This window comes from Solea solea, chromosome 19 (genome assembly GCF_958295425.1).
Source record: "Solea solea chromosome 19, fSolSol10.1, whole genome shotgun sequence".
NCBI lineage: Eukaryota > Metazoa > Chordata > Actinopteri > Pleuronectiformes > Soleidae > Solea > Solea solea.
This window is the reverse complement of record NC_081152.1, coordinates 3924583-3952566: the sequence shown is the minus strand read 5'-3', so window position 1 is coordinate 3952566 and position 27984 is coordinate 3924583. Positions and strand designations below refer to the sequence as shown.

General features: G+C 39.7%; 1 protein-coding gene across 1 annotated transcript in view; it reads left to right on the top strand.

Moving 5' to 3' along the window:
* The window catches only part of cwc27 (CWC27 spliceosome associated cyclophilin), a 28315-nt gene extending 588 nt beyond the window's left edge, over positions 1 to 27727 (top strand). Inside the window, exons 3-14 of the mRNA XM_058618176.1 lie at positions 106 to 218; positions 384 to 527; positions 634 to 732; positions 846 to 949; positions 1704 to 1773; positions 2093 to 2172; positions 2249 to 2285; positions 2370 to 2548; positions 14680 to 14783; positions 22914 to 23023; positions 23179 to 23282; positions 27298 to 27727. Coding sequence (XP_058474159.1) covers positions 106 to 218; positions 384 to 527; positions 634 to 732; positions 846 to 949; positions 1704 to 1773; positions 2093 to 2172; positions 2249 to 2285; positions 2370 to 2548; positions 14680 to 14783; positions 22914 to 23023; positions 23179 to 23282; positions 27298 to 27460 — 1307 coding nt within the window. The 3' untranslated portion in view covers positions 27461 to 27727. The remainder of the gene's footprint in view (positions 1 to 105; positions 219 to 383; positions 528 to 633; positions 733 to 845; positions 950 to 1703; positions 1774 to 2092; positions 2173 to 2248; positions 2286 to 2369; positions 2549 to 14679; positions 14784 to 22913; positions 23024 to 23178; positions 23283 to 27297) is intronic.
* The last annotated feature ends 257 nt before the right edge of the window (positions 27728 to 27984 follow it).

Here is a 27984-nt window from a genome sequence, read left to right as displayed (position 1 = left end):
TTGTGCTGGAAAAAGATTGATCTTTGCCTTGGCAATCTTGTTGGGATGATTAATGGAAAATGTACCAATTACATGTTGATTTTTATTATTATCTCTGTGTTATAGGATACTATGATGGCACAATATTCCACAGATTGGTGCCTGAATTCATTGTTCAAGGTGGCGATCCAACTGGGACGGGGACAGGTGGAGAGTCCATCTATGGTCGTCCATTCAAGGTTAGGCTGCTCTCTATTTTTTTGATCATATTGCAGATTCAGACGCGTAAACACTCAAACTATCAGCATACCTACCGTTATGTCATCAAGAGAATATAGCAGATATTATCAGGAACTTTTACTTATAGGACTGAAAGTGAATCTTTGTTTCTGTTAAAATTTCAGGATGAATTTCACTCCCGACTGCGCTTCATTAGAAGAGGCTTGGTTGCCATGGCCAATGCTGGGCCACACGATAACGGCAGTCAGTTTTTCTTCACTTTAGCACGTGCAGATGAGCTCAACAACAAACACACCATATTTGGCAAGGTACGTCTGAAGAGCTATAGCGATTCTCAAATATGTTTCTTTTGTGTAAAAAGTGTGTCCTCAGCAAAATGTATTTACAGGACATCCTTTTATTTCAACATTGCAGGTCACAGGAGACACGGTTTATAATTTGCTCAGATTAACAGAAGTCGAATGTGACCATGATGAAAGGCCTCTAAATCCTCACAAAATCAAAACCACTGAGGTATTTTCTCCATCCACTTCTAGTTCTTTTTTTTGTTTTTTTTTTCAACGTTACACCCTCTTAGTTTTAGTGATTTAAAAACCTAAGCACAATGTGTCTTTTGTCTCTGCCAGGTGCTTCACTCTCCTTTTGATGACATTGTGCCTCGTGAATCAAAGAAAACCAAAAAGGAAAAGGAAAAAGAGGAGGGAAAGAAATCACAGTCCAAAGCCACAAAGTGAGTGTTCACACTTCATCTGTCTCTCTGACTGTTCTTATCACTTCACGCTGTGGTTGCTGGAACCCTGCTGTATACATGTTTGTCACAAGCAACAGTGTGTATTGGTTACTAAACTTTTTTGTCAGTCTCAGCATTTGACAATAAGAATCATATTTTGTTTTTAACACTTTTTCAAAAACTGAATGTTCACCCACTGCCATGAAAACACAAGTAAATACAACTGGACAACACATGCTGATATTGATATAACGCACAATGTTAAATTGTTTAACTTAAGATATTATGCTGTTTAAATTTGCTATGTGCTATTAAGTAAGCACATACTGTACTTCCAGATGAAGTGATTAGATGATTTCCTTATCTGGACTATTTTTGTAAGTTTTCCAGTTTCATCAACATCACATCATCAGCATCATCTAATTTATTAAATAATGTAACATTTATTTGAACAAGAACAATGTTACACTTTGTTTTTTTTTTGTTTTATTTATTCACTGACAAAACAGCCCAACCTCTAGAGCCTCTTTGTGGAGTTCTGACTCCTGGTTGGATCAAGTGCTGTGTGATACTGTAACATTTTCTTGCTGATTTACTGTCAGAGCCTGAGCCTGAGAGACTCTCACTCAAAAACAGTGATAGCTGTGAGAATATGGAGCTATTTAACACAAATTTGCAGTAACAGATTTCACCAACAGCAGCTTCAAGTATTGTTTTTGATGCTTTGGTTCTGACATTATCTTGATTGTTTTAGGAACTTTAGTCTTTTATCCTTTGGAGAGGAAGCTGAAGAGGAAGAAGAGATGGCGAGTCAAGTCAGCCAGGTAAATTATGTGTACGTTGGTCTGCCAATGCTGCCATCATAAATAAAAAATAAAAAATGATGTGTATATTTTGTTCACACTTTCCACCAAGCCTGATGTGTAAAACCTGCGCGCATGCGTGATAAAACTTCATAAAGTCACTCGAGTTGTATCCGCTGTGTTTGTTCTAATAACCCTTCCAGAGGCGAGTTTATTAAGCTATAGCAGGTTGTTTAGTAAAAGTCTGGACATGCATTGAAATAGAATTTTTTTTACAAATGATGTAGGAAGAGTTGTGTACCCTTGGTCTTAACGAGTTTACTATTCTCTGTTTCTTTAGACTTTTAAAGGGAAAAGTAAAAGTAGTCATGACCTACTGAAAGATGATCCCCAGCTGAGTTCTGTTCCAGCAGTTGATAAGTATGCACAATCACTTATTTATCAATAATCCTCGATTTGTCTATTTATTAATCACTTTATATTCCCTCATTTGAAGGAAGAAAAAGAAAGGAACACCAGGAGAGGCAGCTGAGGTAAGTCAGACAATTATAGTCTTTTTTTTGTTTTGTTCCCAGAAATACTTTTATTTAATTGTGAATTTCAACGTGTTCCTCCAGTCAGATGAGGACAAGGTCGAAGGTGATGCTGACAGTGACTTGGATGAAGACGAAGAATACGATTCTGATCAGAAAGAGAAGATGAGAGACCTCATCAATAAAAAGCTAAAGAAAGACAAACACACAGTAGTGACAGATGAGCCCAGTGAGGAAGACCGAGGGAAGAAGCCAAGCCGCAGGTAACGACTAAATTATTTCTTCCCAGAGCTTCAACTTTCATTTTTTTTCGTTTCAAATAGAAATATAGAGTATGTCATATACAGTAGGTGTTACCCCTGTGTTCATGGCACCAGTGACTTCAGCTGCAACAAGTGTCACCGAGTTGTTGACGTACTTGTAATGAAGTATAGTAACCTGAGGAGGGAGCTGTTGTACTGTGCAGTACAGAGGAGGTGAAACACTCTGAAAATCACCTTATCTGTTAAATTACAATAAGATTAGAGTATTCAGTCCTAAGGTTATGGTCATGATAGCAGATCTTAAGTCGTGAATTCATACCAGATGTGTTGTTTTTTGATTAACTGTCCAAAAACCTATTTAATATCAAATCACCAAACTTAAAACAAAGGAAACATTTTCCAAAAAAGTTGATTTTCACTAAATGGACAGTTTCCTCCATCTATTGCCTCTGCTTTTTTATGAGTTTATGTTGCACTTTTGAACAGATCTAGAAGAGATGACTGAGTCCTCTGATGTTCCGACACCAGTAGACTCAGACACACTGAAAACAATCATTAACATCTATTAATTACTGTCTCTGTGCAGCAGGAAATCCTTCCTCTGCAGTCATGTTCTGTCTGCTGGTGTCTTTGAAGAAGACAGGGTCGGGTCACAATACCACAGCAGCTTCAGTAAAGATTGATGTGTGTTTTATTTTAAAAAATTGGGTTGATTTAAACTGGAATTTACCACATTGTACTGTTTAAAAATGTGTGAATCCTGGGTTAGGTCACTGGGGTTAGCTTGACAGGCCACGAGCCCATCACTTACACAGTTACTCTCACACCTACGGTAAATTTAGAATCTTCAATTAACGTAAGCCCAATTTAGAGTGTAGAAGGAAACAGGAGTGCCCACAGAAAAACTGTCGAGACTCCACACAGACAGGCCTTGATCAGACTGAGACTACAGCTAAGACCTGTCTTGCTGTGAGGCACCAGTGCTGACCGCCTCATCACCATGCTGCCCAAATCAGAACTAGTTAAATATTTACATTGACATTTCTGATATGCATGTATATGATTTAAGATGGAAAACGTGTCCGCTTAAACAACTTCTCATTTAGGTAATCAATTTTTTATTTTAATTTCGATTTTAATATCAAATAATCACACTGTATATCTTCATCCCGAATGGAAACCCACCAACACGCCCGATGTCTCTGTCCACGTCTCCTCACTTTCACACATACACACATACGTGCACAAATATCCAAAGTGCACCCACATCAGTGGACCTGCTATTTGAAACAGGAATGTTGGCACTCAACACAAATTACTTAGCGGGCTAAAGTAGAGGCAAACAGCGCCTCTGTCAGAGCCAGCAGTGTGAGTGAAGTGTAGGTGAGAGTCGGAGGTGATTGTGTGTGTGTGTGTGTGTGTGTGTGTGTGTCTGTGTCTGTGTGTCTATGAAAGAGGTGAAGCAGCGTAAAGGGACTGAGTGATTTGCCTGTCATCCATCTTTGATACTGTGTGTGTTGAGCATTTATATCATATCCTCCTAAAAGGGAGCCCTCAGCACACATCATAGACTTACCCTTCTCTCATTAATGCTAATGTGTTTATCCTGAGTGACAGCCAGCACAATCAGGCAGAATGTAGCACATTAAATTCAAGCTTTGATTGTGTTCCTAGTGTGATTACAAAAAACCCTGCACAGTTTTTTTTGTCTAGATAGGGCATCAAAGAGCAGGCTGGTAGGTCAAAATCAGACAAAAAGTGGCTTTGGCTGAGCTCTGCTCGCTCTCCCACTTTTGCTTCCAGTTACTCTGTGGATAAGGAGGAACACCAAGTGGTCATTAGAAACTTGGAGGGGGGAAGAAAAGAAAAGAGCATGTCAGAAGCAGCCATTTATTTCAGTTTCAGGCTGATTCAAGACTCCTTGTCTTGTCTTTCCATCAAATTCCTCTAACACTCACTTGTGCGGCATATAGCATGTGAGTGAGGGACAGCTCCTCGGAGTGTGTAGTCGACTAAAGCCTCTTTCATACTAAAATTAGCAGGTACACATTTGACTTTTACACCCAAGTGAAGCCACTAAAAAGGTAATAAAATCTACTACCATTGGCAATGGTTGTTTTTGCCCTGTGGAGTGAAGAATACCACAATAGTCCTCACTGATAATGCTACTGTGGTATTTTACTACTATTGTGAAGGTCAGCGTTGCCCAAAATGGGGCCAGACTTATCTACAGAAAAGTAAAAATATATATAGATTCATAAATATCGTATAAAAAAAAAAAGAAATCCACGTTAAAGCTAAAATTCAATTAGATGGAAATAAATGATATCGAAAGCTGTCCCAAGTTTTTAAAAGTAAGAATCACTACAAACATTAATGCTAGCAGCTATTCTAATGGCCAGAAGATGAATGTGTGTCATAGTGATGCGAAAGATAGAAATGGCACTTTTTTGGCAAAATTAAAACAGAAGAAGAATAAATTAGTGTCTTCACCCAGGTTTTATGTTCACACTTATGTTGATTGGAGCTGAAGCCGATAAAAACATTTTAAGCGGGAGTGCATGCTGCTTAAACACATTCCTCCTGATAAAAAAACAGATAAACCCTGGATTAAACTGTTTTTTTGTCACCAGTGGGAATGGAGTGTCAGTCAGGCCTCTGTCAGTGGGGGAAAAGTTACGATGCTGGCTGTGTCTCTCTTTAAGTCAGTGCTGTTGAGACAACCTTGAAATTAGGAGTCTCCTTGAAACCAAAATAGCTTTTACATCAGGTCAAAACAATCTTGTGTTGCTATCCAGCAGCAGCCAGATGATATTCCACTGCAATATTCCATGATTGCAAAATGCTTGGACGTGCTCACGTTTGTGTGCGAGTTGCCAAATAATGGACCAAGACAAATTTAAGACTTTAAAGATCACAAGTCACAACTCAATTAGACGAGGTCCTGTTTTCAGTGAGTGTGCCTCAGCTCACTGTTATGTTGGATGTTAATTCTGGTTAAGCTCTTATGCTCTCACAGTTTGACACTCCTCCTTTGAAGTAGGCCTCTTTAGGGGAGTTCTTTCATAAGAGACAGTACTGAATGAAGTCCCAATAGCAACGTATGTGGTAGTCGCCACTTTTGTTAAACCCGACGGGGCATGACTGGGGAAGCAAAGCGCTTCCATATGGCTGTGGGACACAGTGTGAGCTGCTTCTGCCAGCAGGACCTGGCTCCCTCTGCTGTCTCCGGTAATCGCTTTTCACTTACTGTGGCCTGAAGATAATGACAGAAGTGCACTTCACTGCACTTCCTGCGCAGACGCATACATGATGTACACAGAATATGGCAGCCGACCATAATAATACAGGTGGGATTATTTTTAATAGCGTCATTTAAAATGTAGCTGCTATCACATCATCCAAACGATGTCTCATTTAGGAATAAAATGCGTGCGCACAATGGACAACCTCAAAGCTTATCTGAAAGGATGTTAATGTTAATGCAAAATGTGTACATAATAAGTGGCCATAAACTTTATGTAGATATATATACACGATAATCAGATAGTCGTCTGCGACGGCTATAGTTTACGGATAAAATATTCGGATTATAACCATTATAAAACCTGTACAAAAAAGTACAAAAAGTGAGCTTCTTTTTTTTATCATTAAGATTATGCAATTTATGTTGAATAATTGGTGCGATTTTAATGACAGATTATTATTTTTGAAGCAATAATTGCAGTGTTAAAGTAGATTATTGCTGAAACTGACGATTATTTTCACAATCAATTGTGGTTCATCGATTACTTGTTTGGTCAATCTGTGTTTCTCAAACCTGAAAATGAAGACGTTTTTTAAATGTCTTGTTTTGTCCATAAACCAAATGTTTTCCATTTGAATGATTTCTTTGTTTTATGGAGCATTTATCAGAGATTGGCACAGCGCCCCCCGCGACCCTTATGTGGAGGATAAAGTGGAAGAAGATGGATGGTATAAACCAATTGATCAATTATCAAAATGACTAATTTAGTATTTGTATTTAATTAATCAGCTTAGAGAAATTATTATCTGCATTTAACCCATCCTCTACTCGAGGACTTCCTAGTTACAAGCCAAGTTCCCTTTCCACTTGGCCATGGGCTCTCCTGTAGTAACCAATTGATAATTAATTAATCATTGATAATCTATAATATGGCATTATTATCCATCTTTATTGGTTAATGATGCATTTTTATTGTGGTAACTTCAGATATTTTGTTCAAGGTCAAAGACCTGAAGCAAAAAATTATTTTCCACATCGGACTAAAATGTCCATCCTAAGTTTCCCAAAGCCTAAGATGATACTGGCAGACTTTGTGAAGAATAGTCTAAAAAAAAAGTTTCAGTTTACAGTGAAAACAGCAGTAAAGCAGCAAATCTAATTGTAATAATCAAACCTAGTTGCTGCTTTATTTTCTCTCAGTCATCAATCACTGCTTTTCTTCATCTTCAACTGTCTGGATTTGGTCCTCGTTCCTCTTTGCAAATCTCTCTCTCGTAGCGCTGTCGTCAGCGTGGACTTGAATGAGAAATCAGACACTCATCGTATCGACCGTGTCGCCGTTTCCCATGTCGCTGTGTGTTAGTTAGCTGCACCTGTCTCTCGTCATCGGTCACAACCTGGTGCGTTCTTAGGCGAAGGTTTGCGAAAGATCAAGAAAGCTTTCGCTGCCACTTTTGTGCGGGGGGGAAAACTGCTTGGAGTAATTCAGTTCTTGGCAGTGGGGTTGTGTATGTTTTGGAACCTCCAGGTTTACACATCTCTGACCCGCTGTAGTACGTCTGCCCCCACATGGGGCACTTGCTCGCTGGACTGAGTTTCAGACAGTAATGCATGTCCAGGATGTTGGGGGTTAGGCTTTTTTTTTTTGGAAAATTAATAAAAACGCAGCAGAACACTTGGAGTGCGATCAAAGTCGGCGTTTGATTCTGAAAATGTTTACTTTGGCTTTTGTTCTCAAACAAGCGAAAATATAGGACATTTACAGCCGAATGTAAACTCTGTGAGATAAAACCTGATATTAAGATAAAGATTAATTGGCTTCTACCGCGCCAACTGATTAACAGAAGTGCAAAGGCTCTCAATAATTGGGAGGCAGATGAAGCGCTCTGTCAAAGAGGAACCTTTGGTCCACTGTGTGGGTAATGTGTTGCTCTAGATCACTCTGCAAAGTCATGCAAATTCCTGTGTTGAGGTTGGATTCCTCCACTGCAGCTCACAGTTCTCCTTGGCTTTTGACCAAACCGTGGACTGCCCCCCAAGGGGAGCTCACCCAGCCGCCTTGTTATTCTAGCACATTCATGCACATCACTTGCTCAGTCATTAGACTGCTTTGAATCCACCATAGCAGGCAGAAGCCGCCGCCACTGCTGCTGCCATCCTTGAAGCGTACTTACAGTAAGTAAGACGTGGTAAATTTGACTCCTAAACATATACTTGACTTGTCACGTTCACGCCGTGGCTATATTTTAAACTTAAGAACTCTTTGATTTAGTCAGTGACTACATTTCTTAAAGTCACTTTCTTGAAGGGCTGGAAAATGAGAATGCAGAGAAATCCAAAAAAGGCAAGGACGCCTGTTTTGTGCATTTTGGAAAACTACTGAATTTTTGATGAACCATACAGTCATCACTGTACTATTTTTAAGGTTGTCGAATTCCTGTGTCAGCCTCAGACTCCTGCCAGACAGAGTATTAAATGCAAGGCTCTGAATCATGAGAGACTTCTTGGTTTACTGCCAATCACTTCATATGCTTTCTTTATGAAAAGTTAATCATCCACAGCTCTCTGGGTTTCTCTCTCTCTCCTTTTTCTTTTAGTTTTCTGAATCAGTGACAGTAGCTGGCAGCCCCACAGGTAGACCCAGGCTGCAGGGACTGGCAGGGAGTCACAAAACTGATTCATTTCACTCTGTTTATCCGGTAACTAATGATAACAGCGATAACAGAGCGATTTCAAGTTTTTTAATGATTAGCAGTCTCCTCTCTTACATATATGGATGTGATGTATAGGCGGGTGGTTGCATCTTATAAATATGATGTATAATTATTATTATTATTATAATTATAATAATTCTCTGGGGCAGATAGTGAGTCACAGGCATAAGGTTTACTCTACAAACTCCTCTAAATCCTCCATTAATTCCATTCTTCTGATGTTGCTGTTCACTTGTACTGAATATAATGATGTATTTTTAGTGGACTGCTTATGAATGCATACCTCATGTGGACTGAGATGCACTGGCATTTCCCAAATCTATTGTTATCATTGTAACAAATTTCAAAGTGGTTGAACTTATAGGAAAAAAAAAAGTGTATTTGCTGCTGCCTTAAAAATGCGGGTGAACTCAACTGGACTATACGTATTGTTGTTTAGCATTTATGATTTGCATTTTAAACACATTTTATAGTGTAGATTTGTTTGTGTTAAACCTTCCTATGTTTTAATAACTACTATCTTAGTCATGACATCATTAGTCAAGATGGTTGTGGTATTAATTAATTAGTCTTACACATTTAAAACAATAGTGGTGACGGAAAATACATTAAATTCAGTGAATCAGTTAAGTAAAAAAGGGAGTTACTGTAGCACCACACAGCATTATTTTTAAAGAGTCTGTCTGTAATCTAACTGCTTTTCCTTTGTAAACCTTTTTATCTCCTTTAACATACTTACTCTCAAATGGCACATAATTGAACAAGATGGCCAAGGATGGAAAAAGCTGGTGCAGTTAGCTCCCGGTGAATCCCGTATTATTATTATTTACTGACCTCACTCCTCGCCGGCATCAGCCAAGCTTTGCCATTTCAAAATGAACTTCCATCTGGCACTATGAATTCTGCTAAATGAAAAATTAAACAACACATGATGACACAGAAAATGGAGGAAGATGATTCCTTTTCCTAATCGGCATTCCAGAAATCAAAGTAACCCAACTGCCCCTTTTTTTCAGACATGCTATTTCAAAAGCATTTTTGTGGCCAAGATAATCTGTTAAAACGTGGATGATCACCATTATACAATGCAGTTGTTAGCAAGTGTTAACGTCATATGGATGAGTTTAAGGCAAAAGTTGTTTCTTTTTTTATTTTTATGTATTTTATTTTAGGTTTTGTCCAAATATGAGGCTAGTATGAAGAGCATATTTAACAGTCTTTGCATTACAGCCTGAATTCTCATCAGCAATAACACAATATCATGTAAATGTTGACTTATTATATTTGAAAGAAAAAGCTAAGATAAGTTTAGTCATTTAGTGTCATCTAATTTAGAGTTTATCCAGCAGACGGAGCCGGCAGGTTTCAGTTGTACTCTGCTCAGTTGGCCACTATGTGTAAATAATTAAATAAAAAATGTTGTATTAATGTTAAAAGAAATACAAAATCGAACATTACATTGTCCCTGCCTGAGCCACGTGACTATCCAGTATACTCTGTATTTTGATGAGAAAAATGTGAGTCATCCAGACAAGTCAAAGTGTGTTGAAGTGAAAATATTTGCACTATTCAGTGTTGTGAGGTGAGGGTCCCAGGAGGAATTTCTGCTGAGCCCCAAGGTGTGTCGTAACAGGTGTTGTTGGGGCTTTTCCTGTGCTCTCTGGCCTCTTTCTCTTCATTGGCAGTGGGGTTGTGGAGTCGATTGTTTGGCCGTTGCCTTGGATGCTTCTCTTGTTTTCTGAATGGCAGCATGTTAAGACAGGCAGAAAATGATCACTCACTCCAACGCGTTGCTCACTGCAGAAAATATTGTATGCGTGTATGAAAGCTGACCTCTCAGTCCTGGAGAAAAAGCCCAGTCTCTGTAACGAAGTAAGAGCCTCAAGTCGTGCTTGACACATATTGGAGTTAATTAAAACATACAAGTCATGTCGAGAAGCTTCCAAATAGAGGACATGAGCCTGTGCAATTATATACCCACAAAAAGCTGCAATTTAACTCAATTTAATTATCACTCGTTAAAAACCACAATCCGTCAGCGCTCGTTCTGCAGACATGCCTCAACTTGATACTCGTTGTTCAGTTATGTGTTTCATCATTAAAAATGATTGAAAGTAAACTAATTAAACAATAATACTGTACAATCTCTTAAAGGTACAGTGTGTACAATTCAGGTATTATGGTTATTATGGAAAGTGTAGGATTAAGCATTTTTGGAGCTTCTAATGTGTTTATTATATTATTAAGCTGCTCCCAACTTAATGTTGTGTCCATGAAAATTGCTTTAATTTTCCTTCAAAATATATTGTGTACACCATGCTCTGTGAGCTACATGGAGGTGTAGTGGTTAGCACTGTTGCCTCACAGCAAAAAAGACAGAGGTTCGCAAACCGGTCCGACCGAGGGTCTTTCTTTGTGGAATTTGCATCTTTTTCTGATGTGTGCGTGGGTTTTCTCCAGGTTCTCTGGTTTCCTCCTACAGTCCAAAAACATACAGAGGTCAGTTGGACATTCTAAATTGACTGTAGGTGTGTATGTGAAAGTGAATTGTTGTTCATGACTGTTATGTTTACCCTGTAATGGACTGGCAACCAGTCAAGGGTCCTCGCCTCTCACCCTCAGCCCCATGACCATGAAGCTGATAAGTAAGGCAGAGTGGCCCTTTGACATGTCACGGTCAGAAAATCACAACTTTAAGTCAAATTCCTGATGCCTGAGTCTTTTTGGCCTCATTTTCAGATTGCATGCTATCACACTGTTCTGACTATGTGTGGGTCCAAATATCAATTTGGTGGTATATCTTCGTCCTTCCTTGTGCTATATGATAATCTTGGGCAAATATCAGTATTTTGATTCATAAATTATACATTATATATTGCGATATATCACTTTATGATTGTCTTGCAGTATATTGAATATCACAGAGTCATTGTGTTGTGATATTATTGTCATTATGGACCATGTACCCGGTGATTCCCACCCCTAGTTCTGACTTGTTAACGTGATCGGTAACACCTGTGCTTTTCCTGCTAAAACATGTCAAAATGGCTGCTCCATTGGTATTCCCTAAACATGGAGACAGATGTACATGTTATAAAGCTTGTGGTTTTTGTTGATTATATTATTCGGCCTGTGGTAGGTCTGCACGGACAGAGACGATGTAACATTACTCATATGCTGTGTTCTTTATTTGAAAACGGGTCCTCTGAAACAAAATGATCAGACCTGACTGAGGGAGCTTTTATTGTGTATACAGGGACAAGAAATTCACAGGGAATAACAAGAATTTCACTTCTGAAACTTGCCATGGGCACTTCTTCAACCTGTTTGCAGCTGTCTTGCTTTACTAGCTCAATGTCGCTGTTGCCTCTTTCCATCTTGACATGAAACTATTCACTTCCTGTGTGCAGCACAGAAATGTCACTGCTATACGGAGACACAGAAAGACTTATTTGGAACTGATAGACTTAATTGTGTGAACTCTTTGACAATGATTCAGCAGACATTTGTTCATTTTTAAAAGTTGCACACTACAGTTTTAAGTCCTCACAAAGGACGCATGATGACGTTCTTTAAAGAGTTGAATTACCTCAATATAAATAAACAGTCTTGTGTGCAGACCATCACTGACTTACAGCATTTATATTCATATTATTTTGCCCACCTACTGCAGTAATTATACATTTTAAATCAGAAGAGAAAGTGGCCATATTTAGTTTATATGGATGCCAAACAGTCTGTCTTGCATCCCTTTGAATGTTTTTCAGCCCCGCTCTGATTTGTCGCATATGACTTGCATTACCATTACTATATGTAAAATGTGTCCCAGAAAAAGAGGTTTGTTGTCATTGCTGCTAGACAGAGCTGAGCAGGAGGCTTCCTCACACAGGCCAAGTCTGACCCTGCCAACCACTTTGCTTTGCTCTTGGCAACTGGAGTCTGGATTCAGCTGCAACATTTCTTTTTTCTTTTTTTTTTTAAGCAAAGCAGAGCACTAACAACTGCATGTCTGACTGATTCCTCATGTGTATCCTCAGGAGCAGCAGGGAAGCTAACGAGGAGGAGACATGACATCAAGTCAGCCACAGCTGTTAATATTTGTAGAGGCACTTGGAGTTAAAAATGTCACTCAGTTTGATGCCTCCATGCCTTGCTGCAGACAATGTCGGAGAGTTAAACCGAGATACTAACAAGGCTGTTGGAAGGCTACAAACGCAAGAATGAAAGTTCCAGATAAAAGGAGAGAAATGGATATAAATGAATGTCAGTTCAGAGAAGCAGATGTAAGAAACAAAGGCAGCCATTGTTTTGTCTGGAGACGCCTCGCATGTTTCTAGGCCTGGGGCCCAGACTGTGCAGCTTACCTGAGCTCTGTAGCTCCGCAAGCAGATGGGACGAAAACAGAGTTGTCGGGCAGTGCAAAAATATAATTTCCTAACATAACATTTCTGCTATGTAACTGACAGTAGTCTCAATCAAGTGAAAGGGAACAATAATCAACATCGCTGGCCTCACTTCAGACTCACATTTAGCCTTGAATGTACCGGGCTTTGCGCCAATGGATGCTACTTTCAATCAAGGATTCAAAAATGTGCCTTGGCCTTCCTCTGTCATCTAGTTAAAGGTTTTATAGCGGTTCCTAAGGGTTATGGTGCCCGTAACACTTAATGTAGTGCAACTTTGGGAAAGGAATAAAGTTTTTTTATTACTGCTGCCACTAAGAGTATTAGACGGTTGTATATTTCAAGTTATCATGGGACATTTATTTTGTTAACTCCACAAAGTTAAAAGCAATACTGTCCCGTGGCTTCCAAAGTGTTGCTCCCTGCATTTTACCCACTGTTTATGCAGAGACTTGGACATGGGACACATGACTCGGTCTAAAGAATGGGACTACCTGACCTGACAACTGGGCTTGGGTCGGAGACTGGGATTTAAAACACGGTTTTGGACTTAACTTAGGAGGTGTTGGTCTTGACTTGAGACAATATTTGATTTGTTTTTCTTGACTTGTGACTCATTTTGGGAATTATCTTCAGAACATGTTGGTCTTAACTTGGGATTTTGCCTCAGAGTCTCTGTCTTGGTGCTGCCTCGACCAAAGACTTTAATGGGATTTCTTGTGTTTGACTGGAAACTTGACATGATGAGTTACCTAAATCAACCTTAACCTCAAATATGGATTGATTGGTTTTGACTTAGGATTACTACTTGGCACTTGAAGGTTCTTGACTAAGGACAGGATTTGGAGTTTATTGCCCTTAAGTACGGATGAGACGCATCAATCTTGGTCTGATATTGGTCAAAATTACATCATAAAAAAAGAAAACTTAAAATCCGGTATGATCTAAAACACTTAAATATCACATAAATGTTTCACCAAGTAAGGACTGTGAAAACAGCAGCAGCATTTTTCACTGAGATGTGTTGTAGGCTGTGTATTTCTTTTTAATAGGAGCAGAATACTTGCTACACATTTGGAGCATTGTGTTTTGGCGGATTATGACTAGGTAGTAATGCATCAGGACAAATGTGTTGTTAACAGCTTAATGGTTTAAAAGAAGTACAACAACTCAGTATCGACAGATAATCGAGGTTGCATTGATTTCAGTATCAGACACAAAAAAGCCATCCCTAGTTTGATTTTGGACTTCATTTTGGTCTCAGTGTTGACTTGGAACTTGTCTTGACATGAGACTTGCATCTTTTCCCATAGGACTTGCCGGGAAGTAATTTTGGGACTCTTTGGTCTTCACTTGGGACTTGACATTAGACTTGTCTCTTTTGACTGATGTCATCTTGATGTGGGATTTAACGCAGTTAAAATGTTATGTGACCAAATCGATGTTTAAAAGCACTTAACTACAGTATATATAATGATATAAAGAGTGAGAAAGAATGCAATAAGTGCACCAGGGTGATTACATTCACGACGACCACTGAATGACATCATTTTAATAGGATATAAAAAAAGAAAGACAACCTTTGTTCTGAGTAAGTACTGCTAGTAGGACAATAATTACTCATCTGTAAACAAGAAACACATTGTCTATAATCTGACAATACTCATATTGTGTCAATGTCATGCATCCCTATGTATATGTTTTTTTATACTGTTATATTGAACGTATTAATCTTAAATGCTATATCCTAATTGTCTTTGCCTGCAGCGAGGAATTACGCAAAGAAGCGCGACAGCTGAAAAAGGATCTGCAGGCCATAAAGCAAAGGAAAGAAGAAAGTTTGAAACCTCCTGTTGATGAAGTCAAGGAGGGTGAGTAAGCGTCTTTCATCCCCCCATATTTACGAACTGATGTGTGTCACTGTTGTGCAAGAATTCTGTTTGTATAATGTACTGCACACGTCCCTGACCACAATTTGATGTTTTTATTGATGGTTTAAAAAAAAGGAAAAAGTGTCTCTAAGGCCGTCTCTAAGACAGTGGTCTCTGCTACATTCCCTGCTAATGGACACTAAGACAGGCAACCCTCTGATTTTGTCAATTAGCTGCAGACGACTTTGTCTCCCCCCTCCCCCTAAAGGGTCTGCATTTTTGTGAAAATTGCGGGGATAAAAACTGTTGAGTGGCCACCACAGTTGCACGTCAAACTGTGTGTGTTTGTGAGTTTACAGCTTTGGTCATTTTGTCATTCTGTAAAAACAAAAACAAAAACAAAAACAAATCCCTCCCTCCCTCCTAAAGCTCCTCGAGTCTCAGATATGTCACGATGCAGTCACTTTTGGGATTTTTGCTGATGCCGTAATGCATTTTTGAAAATGACAGAAACCACTTAGGCACAGAGCTTTGCTTGAGGTTGTGTTGTTGTGCAACTTAACACAATGGTTTTCATGAGGATGGAGAAGGGGGGAGGTTCTGCAGGAATCAGCCTAACTATGGGATTGCCATTAGCCAACATTTACTGGAGACCATGACTAGATTTCGTTGCCTCCACAAACTCAGATGGTTTTGTGTTGCAGACAGTGAGTACACTCATGACGGACTGCAGATTGGTTCAAGATTTCTGTGGTGATTTAAGGTGAAAGATCATAAACATTACATTGTTTTCAATCTTAAAGGGAGATTTCAGGAGTTTTCGGGGTTGTCTGGGGATCAGTGATCAGTGTCTTACATACAAGTGAATGCACTTTGCACACTTCCTGTGTCGAGAGGCAGATGAGGGTGGTCAGGAGTGGGCTCAGCGAAAACATGGCAGCGACCAGGGTCCATTTAAGACATCGAACAAAAGGCATACCCATTTAAATCTACATCAGCTTAAGGCCCCGTTCAGATCTGGTATTAACATCCATCCTGAGTGATCTGATCACAAGTTGACAGCAATGACTTCCGGTCTGAACACAGATCTGATCACAAAAAACACATGCATAGGTGATTTGAGGACTCATGTGTCCACATTCCTGAGCTGCATGAGCGCCTCCTCAGCTCAGGTCCCCCGACCGGCCGCAGGTTCACAGTATTTTTACACTTCTCTGAGCTTCTATGTTGATTTATTTACAGCCACTGCCACAATATTAACAATGGTGAACACATGGTTAAAGTCTTCTTTGGTGTGTTCAGATTTATATATCTCTCTGTACCTTGACAACAGGCATATCTGTATAGTCAGACTCATTTTGTTCTTGTTCATCTCTCAGTAGTACGGGTGTTAATGCGTCCACTATCTTAAGAATAAAGCAGTTTAGAGCAGTTTAAAAAGTTTGTCACTTCGTCCGTTAACAAAAACAATGGTTTTACCTAACAGAACACTGGCAAATGTGTTCTTTTTGCATGCCTTCATTTGAATTTACCTGAGCAACACATACTTACTAAGGGAGGCAGCAGCAGACCAGCATTCTAGCCCCAAGGTCCCTCCAATCTCTTTCACAGTATTTAGTCTCTGCTCAGGACCATTGTTTTGAGCTTTTTTGGCAGCTTTTTGGCAGCTTAGACACAGGCAGGAGTCTCTCTTTAAGAGTTCTTCATTACATTTCTATCTGGGAAGTAAAAGTTAATTCCATTAGATGAAATTCTTAGATGTCACGGGCCAATGGCCACTGCAGGGGAGACAAATGTCTGTTGCAGTCGCTATAAATCACAAAGCTCAATGCGGCCACAGTAGAACACTGTGGCGAGGGCTTGTTTTATCTCATCCCGCTGGAGAAGCCGCATAGCAGTTCAAGCCTCAGACACATTAAGGAACAGCACTGTCATCCCTTAAAGCTTAAATCATCCTCTTGGTGCTACTCTGCCTTCTTTGTGAAGGTCAATCGCTGGTCTTGTTTCACTCACATGCCCTTCTCCCTTTGGTCAGTGTAGGTTAGTTTTTTGTTCATATGTGATGCATATAAATATTTGATTTGCTTTCTAAAATTAGAAAATAGAACATTTCCAAGTTATTGCATTTCCAGAGAAAAGCAAAAATGTTAACATTTGAGAAGCTGGTACCAGGGAATTTTGGAACTTTACTCATTTGAAACTCATTGTTTCAGGTCTAAAAGACTTAATGATGCATTAGATATAAAACATAATGTGTATAAAGTCCTACTCTATTAGACAAAAACAGTGTAGACGCACATTAAATGTTTCAAAAGCATCTTTCTTCAAACCAGAATGAAGGCTTACTTTAAACCTTTATCAAACACAAGCCCTAAAGTTATAATATAAGCAACATTTAAAGATAATGTTACTCATCTCAGGTCATTTTGGCTCTAGTCGTTAGTCTACTTCCAATGGTATTAACACAATACTTTCAAAGTCACATAATCACAAACAGAGCAGATTGGTTGTTTTTTTTTTCCATTGTCTGTTTTTTGGCATAAATAAATTAGTATGCCACTGTTGTTGTACCTTTTATGGACATGTGTTTCCAAACTCTTTGGAAATAGAGTCAGGAGAGTTTGAGCTTTCAAACAATGTATAATTTGTCAAGGTTGTGTGAAGACTGAGACTGACACGGACCAAAACACACTGAAAGTAGCACCACCAAGGCCAAAGCTTTCCACACATGGCATGGTGCATTTTTAAAAGGTGAATTACAGTTTATACGCTATGTATACACTATATAAAACATATATATATATATATATATATATATATATATATATATATATATATATATAGTGAAAGGCTCTTTAGTTTATGGAAAAGTGTATGATTTATTCCACATAACATCTTACTTCTACTTCTGTTGGCTGCCATTTTAATTCACCAGTCCATTTTTTGATTCACACAGGTTTGCCATTACTCAGGCTAAGGCACGATTGCAGCCAAAGCTAATGTGCGACTGTTTTAATGGCTGCCTGAAGCCTTGTGAAGCAGCTTTCTTGATTAAAGACTAACTGTGTGTATAGACAAGTGCTTGGTAGCACCTGTAACCACACCCAGCACTGATGTCACAGGGTCCTTGAGCACAGACGGAGGATTTTGTCTTGATGAACTATGACTGCGAGCCTCCCCTCAGACAGAACTTGAAAACCCTCTTTACTAAACTCAGTCTGTATGTCTTTGGACGTGTTTGTGACGCCAAACACGTGAAAAAGAGTGTCCTAAGGCCTTCATAGAGTTTGAATCATTTAAAGTGGATGAAAACTGTGAATTCCTCCCAAAATACTGCTAATATCACTGCAACCAAATCAGACTTAACTTACTTTACTAACATTAACAACACTGTCCAGATCATACACATTTATATTTAATTTCATTTAATATCAAGTAATGTGGTGGCATGCTTAATATAATATGATATTTTATAGAATATTTGTTAATCTTTGCTTTAATATCACCACATTAGTCAGTAACGATAGAAAAGTTTCATCCCTATATGAATGGTAAAGATATACTAGGGCTATGCAGTTAATCATAACTTTCAATTCTGATTATGACCCAAAACAAAAACAAAAAACAAAATAATTGAAGCTAAATGATTATTATGTCAGTGAAGGTTCTCAGTCATTATTATTTTGTAATCATAAATGATTATTATTTTTATTCTGTGTGACTTCCTGTCCCGCTCGTCATCTGACAAATAGAGACACGTTCAGTCCCCAGGTTAAACACTCAGCATGTGTAAAGATATTTATACAATATACAATTATTTATAGTTATTTTAAAATTCAACATTTCTTGTTCAAAGAATGATATACACCAGGGATATTGTCTTAAAAATGTATTATGGGATATGAGCAAACATGCCAAGATCCCCAGAAAGATCGCCTAAAATAGAGAAGTTGAATAGGCTGCTACCTCCTAGCGCCCTCCCCAACTTTCATGTTTACTTATTTTACACAATAAAGAAAATTCATATCTGCTGTGAAATGAGTAAAAATACAAAAAATGTTTTGTTAATTTCACTACAGAGGAGACTCCGCAGTTGGGTTCAGGAAAAAAAAGTTTATTTGTCGGTATTGGTATTGTTTATCAGCCCAAGCACCCGATATATCAGCAAATTGAATATCGGCAAAAACTCCAATATCATGTTTCCCTAATATACACAATAAATTATTATTCAACCATCATCACTTTAACTGCAGCACGTTCCCATCGTCTGGTTTTCCCCTGTTTTTGGCATGAGCGCTGGGCGTCACGGCCAAAAATAAGAGTGGCGCTCTGAAACCACTGTCCATTTAACACCCACCCCTAAATTATGTGACATCATGTCTTTATCCCTTTAAGATTATTGTACAGGTTCTGCCAGTGTGCTGTGAATGTCTCATAAGACATGATTTTAAAGAATTATTGCTGCAGGGAAATTACCTCGTGATTTAGTTTAGCTTGTTATTTTGTCCTCTCAACACACCACGAGCAGGTTTTTGAGCAGGTTCGTCAATTTCACTGGACACGTGTGAAATATGATCATATAAACGCTCTTTTTAGTTGCATAAGTGACGATGATAGGTGGTGTTGACCTTAAAGTTCTGGCAGACAAAACTTTTTTGATGTTTCTTTGATTAATGAGCACAGTGCCACGCTGCTTTGCCTTTTTTCTGTAAAAGCTGTTAATGGTTGTACAGAGAAGAAGACCCTTTGGTCTTATGCAAGAGGCGTCTGTGGTCCACAACAGCCCTGCGTTGCTACAACATCAGCGGTTTGATTTGTTGCTCCCTTGAACCCAGGTGACAGGAGAGGGGAGGAATGTAGTTAGAAAGGCCATCAAACTCAAAGATAGTAGTGACAACAGCTGGAGAAGGGGTGATGTGTGTTCACCAGGTAGGACCTGAGGGCATCATCAGTCAGCATCCAGCATGTCACAGGCTGCAGCAGGGCGAGAAGAGCAGGAGAGGAGATTGGGGGGAAGAAATAGAGGGAGCTCACTTGCTGTGTCTCATAAATCATGAGAAAAAAAAAAATTTGCCCCACCAGCAGCGGAGCAGACTTCTTTGAGGGGGGAAAAGTGCGTGACACTTAGATTTGCAGAGCTGCATTTGCTCAGTATTTGAAGTTTCCAAATCCCGAAAGCCCAGAGAAACACGAGTAGTTTATGAGTTTCTAAAATGTCAAACACCTCCTCTGAGGGGAACGTCTTTCTTCCCCTAATACAACCTTTTCTTCTCTGCCAAACCGTCCTAGAATATAAACGGAGGATGTGTGCAAGTATTCCAAGGCTAATGTGGAATTATTGATCAATAACACTAAACATATCCTGCCTGCCCCTTTCCAGTGTTCATTCATTCATTCATTGGTTACCAATATGTGATATAATCTGGACAGTTGCATTCACAACTAATCAATTCAGAGTGTTTAAGTAACTCTGCATGTTTTTGGACTGAGGAGTAAAGTGGATTACCCGAAGAAAACACACACACGGAGAAAGGCCCTCGGTCGAACTGGGTTTTTGTTTACTGTAAGACAACAGTGCTAGTCACTAGTCTGCCATGTGGAGTTAAACTAAGCCATCTCCTAGTTATTTAACTTTATACTGAGTGGTCAAACGTGACGGATATCTGTCATCTCGTCTAAAGCACATTTCCTAAAATGCTGAACTGAAATCCATAACGATCTAATCGTCTGTTCTTTTTGGTAAGTGCTGCAAAGTGCCAAGAAATTCGCTTTCAATCTAAAGTCTAAATGTATTCGATTTCTAAAGTCTTATAGTGTATTTTTTTCCTGAAATTAAGTCACTCAAGACTTTTCTGCTTATATTTCTTCTGTATTTTTGTCCTAATTAGTACATTTTGGTAAGCGTACTTTTCACAGTTAAGCTCATGATAAAAAACAATAAACACACATTGGCAGAAAGTCATAACATTGCAGCTCTCACAAGTTTGAAAAATGTTTTCTCCATTGCATCATTTATTTTGTGTAGCTGAATGTGTCAGAGCATCCAGTCAGGAGTGGCACAGCTTGGCCTGTGTGACGCGGTCCTGCTTTGGCCTTGGCTGTGTGTGTGTGTGTCTGTGTGTGTGTGTGTGTGTCTGTGTGCATGCGTGCGTGTGTGTGACATCACATTTTGTTGTGGAAAGAGAGGGCTCCAGCAGACTTTGCTCACTGTCTGCCCCTCTGTGACTCCACTCTGTGTCTAAGCTGGGAGATTTACAGAAGCACATAAACTGCATGAGACACTAATGTCAGCACCCTGATTGTCTCCGTGTTCAGCCATGATGAGACACTGTTGCACCCACTGCACAGGGCGACAGTTTCGTGGAAAATCATTTCCCAGCTTCGCTTCGCCTCCACACGGCTCCCATGACTCCAGGCTCTCTGTAGGCATTTGTTAACACACACAGAATTCATTTGGAACAGTTGGATTCTTCACTCATTATTGTCATTATTAACCCTTAGAACATTTCGGCTGCTTTTTTCCATTACTATGTTTAAACATACAGTATATATACAGAAGCTGTAAGAATGTACAATATAGTATATGTGCTTATATCCTTTTTTTCAGCACAATCTGATGGAGAAAAAAAACTATATAAACACACCTGAGCAAAAAAGTACTAAAACTGTTTAAAATCACAGTTCAAAGTTCGCTTGGCTCCTTTTTATGAACAATAACAAAAGAAAAACGCTGTATTTTGTGACTTCTGCACAATTATCGCTACTTTATATCGTGACTAAAAATGTGATATCATGACTAAAAATGAATCATAACTTTGACTCAACAACACATAACAGAAATGTTTAAAGCCTGAATGTGTGACCTATAAACGCACACCCCCAGGATGTCCATATAAGGAGTTGTGTATTATTCCCACGGCAATTTACCATGGGTGCACCTGTGGCACAGATCCGTGCCGCATGAGCACTAAGGGTTAATCATTAATGTTGATTATTTTATTGATTAATTGAAAGATAGCTATCAGAGAAAGTGAAGAAAACCAAAACCAATTAAATTAATTAAAAGTGACAAGTTTATGAAAGCTCTAAGTTCACAGGTTGTCCCATTCCATCACAGGACCAACAATCATTCACTCTCACACTCGGTTTAGTGTCCAATTCCCCTAATCCCCAATCTACATGTTTTTGGCCCGTGGGAGCAAGTTGGAGAACCTGGAGAGAACCCACAGGTGACCTTCTTGCTGTGACGCAAAAATGCCAGCCAGACTACCAATACTGTATGTGCCCCCTAAATCACACATCGGTTTCCTGTTTTTGTCCTGACACAGTTTCTTTGGTATTTCTTTAATCAAACCACATGAACAAAGTGCACATTTGCCAATGTGTTTTTTTCTTCAGTTACATAATAATGTAGGTCATGTCTGCATATGATGAAGTAAAAGGTCAGTAGGTCGGGGTCATCGTCCACTTCATCTTTGCAAAGGTTGGCAGAAGTATGGATTCCTGCAGAGAGTGTCAGTCAGAGATGAGAGGAAAGCCCGAAGTTGCCTCATTTTTCCCCTTTTCTTATTATCATGTTCCGTCAGTGTCACAGCTTGACGTGCATTACTTCCTTCTGTCTTTTCTCTCTGATCATGTTCTGCCCATTTTAGCTGCTCATCTGTCAAGTGCCAAAACATGTCAAGCAGTGGTATTTCCTCTCCCAGCAGTTGACGCCTTACAGTGTGCATCAGAGAATCGTCCCAATTTAGTATTTTTACTTTTGCAGCTGAGTAGATATCGAAGTTTCCAGGTCATCTAAATTGCTGTATATATTGCTGATAAATGCAGCCACCTTTGCTTCATGGAGAGATCCAGCAGTTGGTGTAAAAGATGTCATTTAAAAAACACCATTTCATTTTTTGTTAGATTTTGACCCATATTTTTTATCTACATATTACGGTCCTCCTCCTGGGGCATGAGAGAATTTTGTACTTACTTGGGTAACTCGTTTTCTTGATGAATTGGTCAACAAAAACAATAAACCCTAAATAACAAAAGCATTTGACACCCAAGTAGAGTTGTAGTATCATATACTTGGGCAGTTTTGATAATCTGTTTTATTGTGAATGTCTCTTTTTGTCTCTCCAGAGGAAAAAAAGCCATCCAATGAGGCAGTGGCTGAATACCTGGAGGGAAGAAAGAAGTATGAAGAGATGAGGAAACAGAAACTGAAGAAGGGCTCAACCAGAGAGCAACAGGTAAAAAGTTGTCGTTATTTATTGAATTTGACTGATTGTTCCGCCACCATGATGTGGAGGATAGAGTAGGAGAAAGTGGAGGGACGGGTGGATGGAATTTTGACACATTCTCTAAAGACGTTAAATTGTCTTTTTTTCTGTTTTTTGCCTTGCAGACACTGGCCCTTCTGAGTAGCTTCAAGTCCAAGTTATCTTCGGCCATCACTGACACTCCGGAGGAAAACTTGGAGGAGCTGGCTGAAGATGAGGACACAGGATGGTCAGTAAGCCTGATTTAGTTGATTTCATGGATCAATGTGAAATCAAGATCTCTCTGAGTGTGTTTGTCCTGCGCCAGACACGTGTCCAACCATGACGTCAGTTTAAAGCGGAGAAAGTGTGCATGGTGTTTAGTGGAGACGGCTATCTCCCAGGTGACAGAGTGGTCGACACAGGAAGTCGTTTATCTTCATTGAAAAGATTGTCGTCAGTGCCATTATTCACACAAGCTATATCAGTTAGAAAAACAGAAATATGTTGTCATCGAACAAAAAGTTCAATGTAATGTTCACTCGTTGTGGATCCGTGTCGAGATCCAAGTCTGTGTCGGAGGTTTTCAACCTCCAAATGTTTCTTGTGTTGGCTGGACGACACTTCTCAACAGCAAAACAAATAAACCCAGCCACCGTCAGTGCTCCTTCAGAAGCTCCACCTCACACATTCATACGTAGTTCAGGTCATCCTCTCATCCCTAGACAGCAGGCTTTTGAATGAATTTTAGTTTATTTCAGATTAAAGTATCGTACAGTACTGTAGTATACTGTATATGACCTCCCTATGCAAACATACAAACAAGTGCATGCCAAAATCAGAGAAGTAGAAGTAGGAGAAATTAGACATGACATCAATGTTCAGTCTGTGTTCGCAGTAACAGATCCTGAGCTTTAACTCATCCCGTGTCTCACGGTCTCACAATGTCCGATTTTGAAAAAGTAGATGTCCACATTTAGTTAAAAATGACACAACATTTCTGTTTCTGAGGCTGTTTCTCTTCTTAAATTAGATTCTGACATCACAACTGCTAATATCACAGCATGCATCTGTCACTTGAGCTGAGCAAGAGTCAACTTTAGATAGACTGTGAGCAGGTCGTGGGCCAGATAAAGCTGGTTTGTAGGCCAGATCCTGCCCCAGGGCCTTATGTTGCCCATATGTGCAACTATATCAATAGCCTACCTGAGTCATAGGAAGGGGTCATGACAACATATGAATAAGTATGTGTATGGACGGCCAAATGCAAGTGTAAGGTGCTTTAGACCGACATCAAGACTGGAGAAGGACAACGTATACGTCAGTATAGACCATTTACCGACACCTTTTTCTATTTTACGTTGAAGCATTTGTTATCTGACATTTCACTGCTTTATGATAAACATGCAGCAGACGGAGTCAAATAGCTGGCGTGTGAGCTGCCCCCGCTCAACTTTAAATCACTGACACTGTTCCCCGTAGCAAATATTAGCAGCAGAGTCCTGAGGGCTCCTGGAGAGTTCAAGAAGCAGTTTGGCAAACGCATTGTTTTACGGACAGTGAATGTCGAGCGTGACAAGTTGGCACGAAAAAAAGCCCTTTTCATTAGCCTCTACTGGTTTTACACTGTTATTCTATTGATCCACAGGCTCGGAGGGGATTGTGTGAGAAACAGCTTATTACAATAGTGAGACCACTGCAAACTGAAAACCTCTTTGGTTTGGGGATGATGAACCTGACCAGATCTAGAGCTCACCTCAGGTTCTGATAAATGTGTGTGAAAGTTCAAGTAAGTGTGTGTGTGTGTGTGTGTGTGTGTCAAGGTGGGATTTCACCCCGCAGCCACCAGATTGGCCATCAGGAAATCGGCCCTGACGCTGTGTTTTCTTCTCATATTCTGTTTTTCACCAAAGATCTCAAAGTCTAACTACACAGGGTGAGGGGTTTGAAATGAATACCATGTGTTTGAATCCCAGCAAAGTGTCTGTGTGTGAGAGATGTAGAATAACAAAATCTGTAGTTGCTATTAGTCTCGAGAAGCCCCCTTGAAGTATACGTCTGTCTGCGTGTGGGGGCCCTAATGAATTTGAGAGAAGCCTTGGCTGGCGCTCGGAGCCTCTCCCGGCCGTAGTCGCCTCACTATGCCCCCCCACCGCCACCGACAGGTAGAGTGAGGAGGGAGGGAGGGAGGGAGGGAGGGACTGGGGCAGTAGCATAGCTGTCCTAGAAAAACACCAGTGGGAAGTCTGTGCCACTTAAGGAGCACTGCAAGCAGAATGTGGGTTACTACAGCTCAGACATTGGAAGTCAAGTCTGGGCCAGAAGAGGTAAACTATTCCATCTGTGTCTGTGTCTACACATTTTGACTCTCCCTCCTCACCCCCTCCACCTCCTCCTCCTCCTCCTCCTCCTCCTCCTCCTCCTTGGTCTCTGCTAAGACACACAACCTCACAGGGTTCACACTTTCAATGCAAAGAGTCTCACCATCCCTCCTGTACTCCCGTAACTGCACCACCTACTTGGGGGTGAGCAAGAAAAATATAGAGAAGAAGGCTTGTGTAGCCTTGCAACATGGCGGCACACTGTGGCTTTGATAAGGTTGAACTCACGTCTTGGAGCCACATGAGTCCGAGGCCGTACGGCCGGCGTACCGTCATCACTGAGACTGCTAGACAAATTATCAGAAGCGGCTCACTCACACAGCAGAAGTCCCACTGGGTCTGCCAGACTGTAGCCATGACATTCTAGATGAGCTGTCACAACTCCTGCCGTTTTCAAATGAACGCAGGAGAGAGCGCCGAGAAACACACACGCACACACACACACACACACACAAACATATCCAAACTGTGCACCGAGCCAGAGACGATCACTTCCATCAGGTTTGGCTATATGGTGGCAGCCGTAATGTAGGTTATCTTGGAGTGTGATTAAATGAAATGTTTGTAGGTTAGGGTCATAGTCGGCTACATCTTTGCAAAGGTTAACTCAATAATTATGTTGTTGTACAATTACCTAATTATATGAATTGTGGTTTTCCGTTTTATACTTATATCAGAGCCGGGTCAGGTCTACAGACGTCACCATTTTGGACCGCCACGTTTTTTACAAAAGCCCATAATGGACAAACTAAACATCATTGAGTTTTGATGCTAACTGAAGGCTCCATAGGTTCTTCAACACACTTGGAAGGGAAAAGAATGAGTTGAGATTGTTGAGTTTCAACATGAAACTTTACCAATAAATGCTGCTAAATTCTACACACTGTATCCTAAAAATCTCCATTCATGTAAAGTACACTTACAAGAACACCTGCACAGGTGTAAACAGATCAGTCTAGAGCTGCAACTAACAACTATGATTTTCATAATCGATTAATCTGCCGGTTATTTTCTCGATTAATCGTTTGGTCCATAAAATATCAGAAAACATTAAAAAATGTTGATCAGTGTTCGTCAAACCTGGAAATGATGATGTTCTCAATTTCTCGTTTTGTCCACAAACCAAAATGATTCACTTTTAATGATTTCTTTGTTATCCAGAGCAAAGAAATGAAGAAAATATTCTCTTTTAAGATGCTTAAACAATCGGAAATCTTGTATTAATCATGAAAAAAGCTTCAAACCGATTAATCGATTATCAAAATAGTTGTCGATTAACTTAGAAATCGATTAATCGATTAATTGTTTCAGCTCTAGATCAGTCACAAATGGAAACTGGTTCCTTCAATTATTATGGCGCTTTTCCACTACAGAGTACGGCTCAACTCTTTGCTTGGTTTTCCATTAGAATATAGTTTATCCTCAATGTATACGCATAGATATATATTTAAGAAAAAAAGGTGATATTTTTTTTGTACTAATTTACAGCTTTGTCTTCGTTTAACTCGTGTGACTGACATGAAGTCAAATCAAATATTAAATCCAAACACACATTCATTTGTGTAGCTTTTCTTTTAGTGATTTGCTTTAATCACTGTATTTAATTACAGTTTAAATAAGAGCTACTTAAGAATGATATTCATTATGTGCTGTAGAAAAAAAAATAGAGGGAAGACTTCTACTTTTTGTTTTGAAACACTACTACTTTTTTTTTGTTTGAAATCCCGAAAGGATTTCAAACAGGGAACATTTGTAATATTGAAATCAAACAAAAGCAAAAGACTAGCCTTCAGTAAAAGTTCTATAGATCAGTGATTTAGTGGATCCTCTGCTGCGGTTCTTTGAACTCTCCCCCCCCCCCCCCCCTTTCTCCATCTGATTTAGGATGGGCCATGTTCTGCAGTTTGATGAGCAAAGCAGAAAAGTCAAGGATGCCAACATGCAGGACGAGGACACCTTCGAGATCTATGACCCGCGAAACCCCGTCAATAAACGAAGAAGAGAGGAGAGCAAGAAGATCATGAAGGAGAAGAAGGCCAAGAGGTGAGGTCGCGGGGTCGGAGGTCAGGTCCTGCCCGAACCATGTGATTGAAGAACAAGTCGTCCACAGCTCCCTGCTTTTCCGCCGCTTCAGACTTTGCCTTTGTTGAAAAGTGTCTTGGCTTGAACATCTGGATTGTGGATAGTTACCTGAGCACATAGAATCCCTGTAGTCTGTGATGGAACAGCTGCAGTTAGTCTTCTGTTCTTATGTCATCTTCAGCTTCAATGTAAACATTACACTTTGCCAGAGAAAATAAATTTGTTAACAAGATGCAATGATGTGCAATTTTTCTTTTTTTCTTTTAAATGAATGAACCTTTGGGCGACCACTTTATTAGGAACACCTGTAGACCTGACTGCAGTCTAATACAACAGTGCTCCCTTATCTGTCTTCACAAAAACCCTTTTCAGTTTTTATGACACCGTCTGAAATGTGTTTATTACTGAGGTCGTAGTGAAAGGTGACGTTGACCCCGGTGCTAAAACACAGAACATAAATAATGCATCTCTAACCGTGTCAACCCAACC